Raw genomic sequence first — 12682 nt, 5'->3', positions numbered from 1 at the left:
GTGTGTGTGTCTGTTTGTCTGTCTCCCTCTCCTCCTGTATGTGTCTGTCTTTCTGTCTGTCTGCCTCCTCCTCTTGTGTGTGTGTCTGTCTCCCTCTCCTCCTGTGTGTGTGTGTGTCTGTCTGTCTCTCTTTCCTCCTGTGTGTGTGTATATGTGTCTGTCTGTCGGTCTCCCTCCCTTCCTGTGTGTGTCTGTCTTTCTGTCTGTCTGCCTCCTCCTGTGTATGTGTGTGTGTGTGTGTGTCTGTCTGTCTGTCTCCTCCTCCTCCTGTGTGTGTGTGTCTGTCTGTCTCTCTGCCTCCTCCTGTGTGTGTGTGTGTGTCTGTCTGTCTGCCTCCTCCTCCTCCTGTGTGTTTGTCTGTCTGCCTCATCACTCATACCTCCAGTGGCCGGCACTCAGCGCTCGCTCTCGTCCCGCTCCACGCTGCCTGGGCCGTGACCTCGCATTCCTGTCCTCCTCTCGCCGCTTCCAGGCAGCGTGCCGCGGTGCAGCGTGTGTAAATTAGAACCATGCCGGAGTGCCGGCCGTGGCTCCAAGTTAGCCGTCGTCTGTCTCTTGTCCGTCGGCCCTGCTCGGCCCCGGCCTCCTGTGAGACCAGCGGTGATTGGCATTTATTACGTGCGGTGCAGACAAACTGGAAACTCAAGGACAACCTGATCTCTACCAGGAAGTGTGTGTGTAGTGCGGGAGGGGTAGGCAGTAGTGTATGCGGACAAAGGAGTCAGTTAAGGACAAACGGACATACACACACTCACACACACATACTCATCTTGTGAGAACGATGTGTCAGCACACCTGGATCCTGATGAGTTTTGAGCGCGAAACCAAAACAAGCTCTGATCAGCAGCAGGGCAGAGTTACAGGAAACTGCCTCAGAGAGACGCACGGCACCCGAGTAACGGATGACCGCACTAAGCGTTCGCCCTCGCCTACTGTAAGCACGCGCCTGCTCTTTCAGCCGCGCTCAGCTCCGGTGCTGAAGCGCGCCGCTCGCTGCCTTTTGTGGTGGTGCTGAGAGCGGCAGCCATTCGCTGTGATCGTCTCATTCAACAGCCTATTCACTGGATCGTTTTCACCTGTTATTTGAAGTTTCTCTGAAAAAGAACACAAGTAGGAGTACTCAAGTGGTTCAATAGCACTCCAATGGTGTGTGTGTGTGTCTGTGTGTGTCTGTGTGTGTGTGTCTCTCTCTCTCTCTCTGCGTGTGTGTGTGTGTGTGTGTGTTCACGTGCATGCGTGGAAGTGGTCAGCAGAGATTCTCTCTGAAAAACACTCTGTTTCTCTGGTCAGGCACTGGCCATGACAAAGACCCAAAGCCAGGAATCACATAAGGAAAAAAACAGATTTGCAGCAGGCCTGATGATACATAAAGCACATTTAGGCATTTTTACTATCAAATGAAACCACATAGTTGGGCTTTATGGCTGCTGCCTTCAGAGCCTCCTAAAAATAGGAACACAGTAAACTTCAGCTTTGAATGTCTCATTAATTTTAACGGGCCAAATGGTTTCAGTGTTATCAGAACGGGCGTAAATGGTCTTATTAGATCAAAATATGCTCACAGTGCTCCGACGTCGGAGAAATGTAGTTGATGTATTTAAGAGCAACACACACACAAGCGTGTTTACAGCGTGGCACGAGAGCCCAATGCTTCATGTTTGTGTGGGGTCCTGAGATGGCAGACTGGGAGTATTTTGAAAATAATGACTTTGAAATGGGACACAGCAATATATACAGGACAAAGGAAACCATTTCACATGAACCCCAGGGGAGCTAGTTCTAGCCAACGTTCTTTCAAGTTCTTTTTTCCATCATTCTTTTTCCTGGCAAATGTCCTTCCACATTATCTATGTCTGTGGAAGATGAGAATGCCCCCGACTGGTGTGAAAATAGAGTTTAAAAATTAATGAATAAATAAATAAATAAATCACATGCACAACAAAATTATTCAAGATAGGAAACATCATCAGCCAAGTGTAAAATAGACTGCAGAAGAAGAAGATGAAGAAGAAACATGGGTGAAAGAGAGAGGGGAGATGAAAGATATGTATATAAAAAGGCAGACACAGGAAAGAGAGAAAGAAAGAGAGGGATGAAAAGAGTGAGTGGTTTAAAAGGGAGGAAAAGTAGAAAAGGGAGGGAAAGTAGAAAAGAGTAAAAGTCAGAGAGAGAGAGAGAGAAGGGCAGAGAGAAAGAGAGAGAGAAAGAGAGAGAGAGAAAATAACTCACTTGAGGGTTCCCCGCAGAGCCTTAGACAGGAACAGGTCTGGTGTTGCAGAACCAGAGAAGAAATTTGGAGACAGAGGAACAACCACTGGAGAAGGAGAGGAACAAAGGGACAAGAGGAAAAGACAGGGGAGAGGGGCAGGAAGAAAGGGAGGGCGAAGGATAAAAAGAGAGGGAGAGAAGGAGAAGAGGAGAGAGGGAGAAAGCGTCAGATTAGGAAGAGCAGGTTACACACCGAGCCACTTTAACATGGCCATGATCAGAGAGGAGGCAATGTGCAAAATCAGGTTGTATCAGTGATTGTGTATTCACACAGGCTGGGATGAAAAGGAGAGGGGCGAGAAGAGGAGAGCAAAATCAATAGAAAGGAGACAGTTGCTTTAAGGTAATGGAGGAAGGGTTCAGAGGGACGTCACATGCGACAGCTAATTGCTTTAATACGCCTGAAACATGTCATTCTGATGGAACAGCACAAACAGACCCATAAACCATTAGAGGTGTTTCTAATAATTCAAATACACATAATCTGTGCATAAATACCACAAACCAAAACAATGACACTGTGTATATACATGATTTGATGTCAATGCTGTGGTGGGTGCAGTCAGGATATTAATACAGTGGAAAGGTCTTTGTACTCTGAGTCTGGATTTTTCGTGCAAAATTGGCGAGCGATTGAAAAATAAATACGACTTATTTGGTTTTGCCCATCAAAATGCGTTGTGAAAGAATGTGAAAGAAACGCGTCACGCAGCACGTATCGCTCATCCAGCTCTTTGTATTCATTCAACACGTGCGCTCCATGAGAACAGGAAATACTGTAGTGAAAGCCTATGCCATGGTTCAGCAAGAGGTCATGCTGAACCTACTGTACATAGTGGCATATGCCACAGACAGACACACACACACACACAGACACAGACACAGACACATACACATGCCTGAGGTGTGTGAGACAAGCTTCAGTATACAAAAGCTTTCACTCGCCTTTCTTTTTACAACTGCTTGTGCTTGTGTGCTTGTATGTGTGTGTGTGTGTGTGTGTGTGTGTGTGTGTGTCTTTGTATTTGTGCAGTGGAGACTGAAGGCACAGAGCATGAATTAGACATTAGACTGAAAAAGGCTTTCTGATGCTCTTTTTGCTTATTCACTGCACAATACTGTACATGGCACTGCAGGGTTGAACGCGCCCTGGACACGACCGCACGGCACCACTAAAGAGAGTGCTGTCACAGAACGGAACCCTCCGGCCACGAAGAGAACGCCACGACTGGAGTTCACCGGGATGACCTCCAGCACAGAGAAGCACATGTACCCAGCTGCTTTGTGAAGAATGGCCTCCCAGATAGAGAACCTGCCAAAGGAAGCCGATGGATCGCGCAGCTGTTACAGGAGAGGATGGTGCTCTCTGGTCAACCCGTCCACCATCCTCCGGGCAAACTACATTCCTCAACTGACCCACATCAATCAGGGAGGAATGACCTCTTTGTGTCAAAAAAGGAAGTTAAAGGAGAACTTGGCAACTATTTCAACATAATAAACCCGTTTAGAAATCATTTGGATGGTTAAATGACCTGTTCCGGTGAAAATGGTGACTTTTCCCGCTGCCCCTAGCGTCCCCAGGCGGAAAACCAACCTTGCAACATTGAGACTACCGTCCCGGAAAGAGAAGTGAGAAACAAGAAACTCGTTTTAAATCGTGTTTCTTACCTTGTAACATCCACATTGTCTGTTTTTGCTAGCTTGTAAACAAATCCATGTGCTTTATCGTTACCTTTTTCCATAGTTTGAAATAGCATAATGCACAATTTCTCCAGCAGAGGGGGGAATTCTGCCAAGTTTCCCTTTAAATGATCCCAATATGTGCTAATTGATACCCAGCAGCTGGTTTCTGGCTTTGAAGCGGAGATGTCTGTCCTCTTGTTAACTTTCTCTCAGTAATCTTAATCTAAATCAAACTCAGTCAATACAACTGTTTTGAAATGACACATACTCCACAGCTTCCCAGAAAAGTGTGGAATTTCCCCCAGTAACAACTGTTGGTGCGTTACTAGGTGCTGTATCTTAAACTGTATCGTAAACGGTTAGGGCTGGATTTATATATTCGAGGCTCTTGACACCTTCTGGACCAACTGGACGTTTTCGTCATTAGCACTTCATCAACCTCTGTTCTAGCAGTCTCCTTTTTCCTAGCGCTGTCTCCTTTTCTGCTCCAGTGGAGCCAGCCATGTCTCTCTTAGCCTACTAATTACATTCTGAAGGTGATCTTGAACAACAACATAATCATCTTGATTATCCTGGTTATTCATTTCCTCTTCATCATCAGAACTTACACCCTCATCATCATCATCACCAATGCCACCTTCATCATCCTCATCATCATCACCACTATCACTATCATCATCATCATCATCATTCTCACCACCACTACCACCTTCATCATCATAATAATCTTTTCAGCACTTCCACCTTCATCATTATCACCACCATCACTATCATCATCAACAACATCATTCTCACCACCACTACCACCTTCATCATCACCACCATCACTATCATCATCATCAACATCATTCTCACCACCACTACCACCTTCATCATCACCACCATCTAGGGATGCACGATATATCGGCAGCCGATATATTATTAGCCGATAAGTGAAAAAATGAAAATATTATTATCGGTCCGATAACAGAATTCTGGCCGATAATTTGCGCCGATATTATTCCTTTGTCCTAATATAGGCCTATGTAAGGTCCAAGTACATACGTAGGCCTAGTTGTAAGTTGTGTTTTAGTATTATATTTGTATTACTTTAGCTTGGGTTTTATATTATTACCTAGAAATATGCTAACCATTCGTGCTTCAGTTCCAGACAGGTCATCATAATAAGTTATTAAAACCTTCGGGGCTAACGCCTTTCATTTCTGCTGCAGCAGGTTGTGCGCAACAGAGTAGACGGACATAAGATACAGTCTGAGGAGTTGCAGCTTTATTCAGTTACCCGCAGTTGAAACTAAACCTAAGTTTCCCTCACAAACTCTGATTTGGTCGCTATACTATAGCTTATTCCAAGCTGAGCCGTTTATGAACGATTCAAACTCTCTAGCCACTCACTCGCAATTCACTGACGTCAGGTTCACTTAAAGGAGCCACACATACTGTAGGGCTAGGCTACTGTTATGTTGTTGACTGCCGTACTATTGAGGACTATTATGAGTTCTGTCCATCATTTAGTGGTAGGTAAAATTACTGCAATAAAATTATGCTTATTAAATGCTTTCCCCAAATCACTTTTCACAATGTTTTTTCAAGAGTAATATTATCGGTTATCGTATCGGTATCGGCCACAACAAACCAATAAATATCGGTTATCGTTATCGGCCCTAAAATTCCATATCAGTGCATCTCTACCACCATCCCATCACTATCATCATCATCATTATCACCACCACTACCACCTTCATCATCATCACCACTATCATCATCATCATCATCATCATTATCACCACCACTACCACCTTCATCCTCATCCTCATTATCACCACCACTACCACCATTCATCGTCATCATCAGCATCACACCATCATAGTTCATAGTTCTGAGTTGATGTACAGCCCGTTCCTGTTTGGTACCCTCCTGCAGCTCTTCTGTAGGTCATTCAGGACATGACTCTACTGTAAATGGTTCAGTGCTGACGCTCAGAGAAGGAACATGAGCCTGAAATGTATATGGGCTGATTTATTTCCAGAGCTGCGCGGATACAGCTCCGTATCCCCAATCTGAGCGTCAGTTCCATATCAGCATCGATATGTTCACCTCTAACTGGTACTTGTGGCACCATCTGAGTTGATAATCCAGCTCAGACACTCAGTGCTGGTCTCTGATGTCAGTCGTCCGCCCTCTCGTCTTCCTCTCCCTTTTCATCTGCAGAAATGGATCCCTACTGATCCAACTTCCTCCATTTCTCTAACGCGAGGGGCGCGGGGGGGTCACCCATCAACATGGGCTGTGACTGGTCTCGCACACACGTGTGGTGTTGGTTCAATGCAGCCGGTAGAAGCAAACATCCTGGGCAGACAGACAGATGGTAAAATGAGGTAGTTGTTATGCTTCACACTTGCTTGGCCTCCAGTCCTTCAGAAACCATTCAGAAAATCCCTGAAACGGCATCAAGGGGCTCTCGCAGAATAAAAAAGCAGGTGAAGGGTAAGTTCTCCAAACACTCCACAAAGTTATCAGGATGAGGAGAGGGAGGGAGGGAGAGAGGGAGATGTAGAGAGAGAAAGAGAGACAGAGAGAGAAAATCAGCGTGTTGAGTACCGTTTCAGAACTATTCCCGAGGCGGAGGTGAGAATGAGTTGTTTGACACTCCAGCTGAAGCGAGTGGGAGCTGAGAGCCATTACCTGATACAGGATAGGGCCGCATAAGCCCCTAAAAGCTACCAGCGCAAACAGACTTGCATTAGTGCTCAGGGCCTTGGAATGGCCGCGCTGGCACGGCCTGCAGGAACTCACACACGTGAAGCAGTCAGCAAGCCAGAAGGAATCAGACACTCATATGCATAATGTCCACTCACACGGGGACAAACACACACACACACACACACACACACACACACACACACACAAGTGAGAAATTCCTCCCTATGTTAGAGAAGAGTGGTGAGGGGCCGAGTGTGTGAATGGCAAAAAGAAGTTCATTAAATGAACACCCTAAAAGGACAAGATCAACTTAGAGACTGACCGCAGCTTACATTTCTGTGTTTCCATTGACATTAATTGAGATTAATGGTATTCTGAATGCATGACACATACACAATCAACTTTTCCACAATGTGCCATGTTTGATGACATGTTTTCACTATGTTCATTTAACTTTGCTAGATCTGAGTGACATATGGACTTAAAAAGCAATTTTCTCACCTCCCGAAGGAAATAACAAAACGTCAAAGCATGACATCAGTCTCAACTGTCTCAACCTTAAAGACACACACAAACACACACACACACACACACCTAAATATACACATGCACACACTTAGTCCTCCAAACCCCAACACAATTTAAAGGGACACCAGGCAACGTTTTCGTGTTAATTAATCATCTTTGTAAGTCGGTATATGGTTAAATGACTCATTACGGGGCGAATGAAGGCTCTCTTGCCCGCCCCTACTGCCTGTAGGAAGAATATCCCACTTGCAAGTTCGGTGTATCCTACCCGCCGACCGAAGCAGGATCAGTTTACAGCACAGAGGCAGGCTAACGAAACGCTAGATTGTTGCAAACGTGTGTATAATGGCAGAGCCGGCGAAAAAGCAGCGAAAACCCTTGACGGAAGACGCAAAGAAAAGAAACAGAGCTTCAGACCGAGCGAGGGGGAGTTTCGTAGAGAAAAAGCATCAGGCTTGCCTGGTGTCCCTTTAACACACAAAAACCAAACACACACACACACACACAAGCCCCTTATTGGCCCTCCATTCTTACATTCTGTATGCACCATCCAGTCTTCCTCAGCTCAGTGCCGAGAGCAGAACCGGCTAGAGAACCTGTAAAAAGGACCAGTCTACAGCTCAGACAGTCTGGGTCCTGCTCTACCTGGGTCCTGCTCTCTCTCTCACTCCCTCTCGCTCTGTCTCTTACTCTCTTTCCCTCTCTCTGTCACTCTGTCTCTCACTCTTTCTTTTCCTCTCTCTCCCTCTCTCACTTTCTATTTTCCTCTCTCTCTCTCATTCTGTCTCTCTCTTGTTCTGTCTCTCTCTCTCCCTCTCTTTCCCTCTCTCTCCCTCTGTCTCTCACTTTACCTTTTCTTCTCTCTCTCTCTCTCTCTCCCTCTCTCCCTCTACTGGTGCTATCCATGATGAGAGCTTAATGTGTTTATGCAGGAAAGCCCCCAAATCTGGCCTGACAGCTGGCCTCTGGGGAGGATTTGGGAACGGAACGCCGTGATGAGCAGGGGGAAAAACTTCTCGCCGAGAGAGATGTCAACACCAGTGACAGAGGCACTATTAGCTCCCAGCTTTACACCCTTATATAAATCTCCATAAGGGTAGTTTAAGCGTGAAGAAAGAGAAAGAGGGAGGGGATGTGATGGGTGGAGAAGTGAGATGATCTGTGTCTGTGGCTGGGGAGGAAGGGAGGGTGCGTGGGTATTGGAGCTCCAATCTTTACATACCTTGCCAATACCTTAGAAATGCTCCCTCTTCACAGCAATGGACCAACCATCCACAATATGGAGCACACACACACACACACACACACACACACACACACACACACACACACTGGCAGACATTGAATCCCAAACATTAAATGGTGCTAAATGCAGAAGACAGGACTAGCAGAAGACAGGAAGGGAGCTAAGAGGGATCCTAACTCAGATGTAATGACATATATCATTGCTGTGTGTCTGTGTGTGTCTGTGCGTGTGTGTGTGTGTGTGTGTGTGTGTGAGAGAGAGAGAGATAGAGAGAGAGAGAGAGATAGAGAGAGAGAATGAGAGAGTCTATATAAATCTATTTTATGTGAGCCTGTATTGTCTATGCAAGTCTGCATATAAGCATTTACATTTCTGGTTCCTTGTACTAGCTGCTTACAAATGCCTTTTCCATTGAGAGATGTAGTCATGTATTTACTTACTAATTCACTTGGCTGACACTTTTATCCAATGCAACTTACATACGTCAATTATTACAATTCTCAGTCCCCCCGGGTCAACTGCCTTGCTAGAGGGCATAACGGTGGCAGCCAGGAACTGAACCCAATACTTTTCTGGCTACTGCATATTAGCCCATCTCCGGAGAGATAGAGAGAGAAAGAGAGAGAGAGGGAGGGAGGGAGGAGAAAGAAGATGTGGTGGTGTAAGTAAACAGTTACCGAGAAGTTTACGAAAAGGCTTGAGCATTTCTCCAGTCAGTTCTCTTGGTCTATAAAAATCACAGACTGGTAACATCTTACTCTGGCAGGTCAGTGCCAGATCAGAGCCAGATCAGAGCCAATCTAGGCTGGAGGCATCATTATCTCGTCATGCTGATGGTTGATTTAGACGATGCTGTTGGCAGTTTGTTTCCCTTGTTGCGGTTTTGATTAACGATATGTACGTCCCCCTAATATTACTGCCACCCCGGTCTCTCTGATATACACATGCACACACACATACACACACACACACACACACACAAACACACAGTATCAAGTAGGCCATGTCCAAGCATATTACATGAGAATGAATGTTGATTACCACAGAAAATTGAGGGAAACTACTTCTTCCAAAGTGGAGGATGTTTTTTCATATGTGCAGGAGTGTATTTGTACGCGTGTTTGTGTGTACATATGTGCGTGTGTGTGTGAGTGTTGGAGTGTGCATGTGTGTGAGTGTGCGTGTGTGTGCATGTGTGTGTGCATGTGTGTGTGTTGGAGTGGTGTGGTTGTCTCCTTAGCCTGATCTGATTCAGACTGAGTGTTTGTTTTCTTATTCTACACTAAGAGGCCACACCAGGGTTGTCATAAGTGTGGGCATGTAGAACAAACATCATGTCTTGTGTCTGAGGATGAAAAAGTGTACGTTTCTTTATGTGTGTATACCACATGGGTGTGGGCACACATTGGCATGCATGTGTGTGTGTGTATGTGTGTGCATGTGTGTGTGTGTGTGTGTGTGTGTGTGTGTGTGTGTGTGCTGCCTTTAGGTATGCTTTTGGCCAACTGTGGCTTGATGAGTCATGACTCCTGACTCATGTTTGTTTACAAAGACCAAACTGCATTAATTGCTCTGCCTGAAGACAGGAACACGGGGCTCAGTCTCCCTCCATGTACACCAGGTCAGGCAAACACACTGCAACCATGCCAGCTACACACACACACACACACAGACACACACAGACACACACACACAGACAGACAGAGAGACAGACAGACACACACAAACACAGAAACATACACACAGGGCAGGCTGCGGAGGAGGAGGCAGGAGAGGAGGGAAGAGAAGAGATGCTACTTCCTGCTGAGTGAGTCACCCTCCTCCACCTGCAAGAGCACGTGTGTGTGTGTGTGTGTATGTGTGTGTGTGTGTGTGTGTGTGTGTGTGTGTGTGTGTGTGTGTGTGTGTGTTGATCAGCAGCGTGGTGATCAACACTGCCGCCATTCCCAGCACGGCCCTGGTTTATTAAACGCCTCTGGCCTGATGATATGATTAAATACTAGGGCTGTCAATCGATTAAAAAAATTAATCTAATTAATTACATACTCTGTGATTAATTCATCTAAATGAATCGCATATATAATTTTTGCTGTGAAAGTATTTTAAATATTTAAATTCAAATGAATCATTGAATAATCAGCATTAGTGACATTAAAGTTCAAAAACTCTTTTATTATTATTTTCACTGTAATATTATTTTCACTGTAATAATTGCCATAATAATCTATGATATGACCAAATATGCTGAGGAAATAAATTCAAAGTGTTTCAAATTCAAATAAATTCAAAATAAAGTGCTTCGGGAAGAAGTTTTTTTTACATACAAGACATTTCAGGCCACAGATATAACCTAGGGGACACAATGAAAATAAATTAATACTCCCCTCAATGTCAACACTTATTTCTTTGCATTGATGTGCGACTATAGAGTTGATGAACTCCGGTGATATGCAAATTCCTTGCTGCAGACATTGCAGAGGACTTTATTTTCAACACTTTATTTTTTATCAACATCACCAGGCCGTTTTTTAAAAGTAAATGTTCCAATCAATGATCCAAGCAGCACGTGTTCTTCTCTCTCCTTCATTTTAAAGTCTGATTTTTACTGACTAGAACGGCTCGGGGTCAAAGGTCATATGGAATCGATTAATCTGCACTAATTTTTTTAATCAGTTATTTTTTCTCAAATTAATTCATCGAAATTAATCAGTTATTTTGACAGCCCTATTAAATACATAATTAGCACCCTGGCGACAATGAGCTAATGCCACCAGGATGTCACTCCACATCCAAATTACAGCCCAGCTAATGCTGTTGTTTACTTCCCCTCTCAACAGCGGCTATAATCAAATCAGCCCTGACTGGGGTGTAATCTCTTTATCAAACACCCGACGATACCTGCATGTGTGTGTGTGTGTGTGTGTGTGAGTGTGCTGTGAAGTTGAAGGGGCTGCACTTGACTGGTGTAAAGGCATTTATTTTTAATGAAACACAAGACACGGGGCTCTCATCAGAACCTGACTCCTCCTCATGATCATCCAATCACCAACACGTTAGGAGATTGACTGCAGAAGACGGCGCGGAACTTCCCAGACTCCCAAACTTATGATTGATCAGATAAGCAGCTGAAGGCCAAACTTCCCTGGACACTAACTCATGTAAGCTGAACATAAATTAATACATGCCACCACCCCCCCCCCCCCCCCCCCAATTTGCCCCAATGCCTCTGATGATGCTGCACTTAAACATGTCTCTCCATCTTTGTTTTTAAGTCTACAGTAGGCTCAAAACCCACCTTTTTACCTTATCCTTCCCAGCTTCCTAACCCTCTGTCTGTATCAGAGTTAGAATCAGAATCAGTTTTATTGGCCAAGTATACTTACATACAGTATACAAGGAATTTGACGTCGGTAGGTGTCAAACTCTATACATTCAACAATAGACATGTAGTAATACACATAGACATAGACACATAGACACATGTGTAGTAGTAAAACATTCAGTATACAATAGTAATAAAGACACATACTGTACAATAGAGACAACAGTATATACATAGGCACATATCAACATATTAACAGTTGAACAGTCATGTTCATGCAGCACACCCCTCTCAAGAATTAGGCTATAAAACAGTTTAGCTGACACGTAATCTGGAGGGAGGTTATGAAATAGGAGTATTGTGGCTACAGTGCCTGTGACACTTCATTTAGTTTGCTGTATATCGTTGTGAGCTACTGTTCTGCATTCAGTTCTCCCCGCACCATCTCCGGTTCTATCTCCACTCACAGTTCTCAGTGGAGGCCAGCGCTGCATTCATTCAGCCAATGACATTTTAGTAAATCATTAGTGCTTAATTATTGATATTGATATTTCACTAATATGCTAAAATGTGACATGCCTGTTAATTTGAATATCAAGAAATGTATTTTAGTTTGACTGTGGGCACTTGTGAAGCTGCTGGTGCAATCGTATCAATAAAGTGATGTCATGCATAATTTAAGACATTTAAACTGCCAGGATTTCATGAGTCAACAGTTGCCAAAATCTACCAAAATGCACATCCCTGAGCCGTGTGTGTGTGTGTGTGTGTGTGTGTGTGTGTGTTTGTGTGTCTGTGTTTGTCTGTAAAAGAGAAACAGGTCTAGAGTGTTTAGTGGTCATTGCCGCCTGGCTAGTTGTTCCCAATCCCCCTTAACTCGCTTTCCCGCCTCCCTGCCCTGGATGCTCCACTGCCAGCCCACCGGCTGCCACCGC

The 12682-nt window shown here is 44.7% G+C and overlaps 1 protein-coding gene across 3 annotated transcripts in view; it reads right to left on the bottom strand.

The window, feature by feature from the left end:
• Positions 1–12682, bottom strand: part of htr4 (5-hydroxytryptamine receptor 4) — a 113171-nt gene that overhangs the window by 17083 nt on the left and 83406 nt on the right. Inside the window, exon 7 of one of the 3 annotated variants that reach the window (XM_042061367.1) lies at positions 2230–2314. The exons of the other annotated variants lie outside the window; for them this stretch is intronic. Coding sequence (XP_041917301.1) covers positions 2251–2314 — 64 coding nt within the window. The 3' untranslated portion in view covers positions 2230–2250. The remainder of the gene's footprint in view (positions 1–2229; positions 2315–12682) is intronic. 3 annotated transcript variants of the gene reach the window in all.

Source organism: Alosa sapidissima, chromosome 14 (genome assembly GCF_018492685.1).
Source record: "Alosa sapidissima isolate fAloSap1 chromosome 14, fAloSap1.pri, whole genome shotgun sequence".
NCBI classification, from domain to species: Eukaryota; Metazoa; Chordata; class Actinopteri; order Clupeiformes; family Clupeidae; genus Alosa; species Alosa sapidissima.
This window is presented reverse-complemented; position numbering and strand designations above follow the sequence as displayed.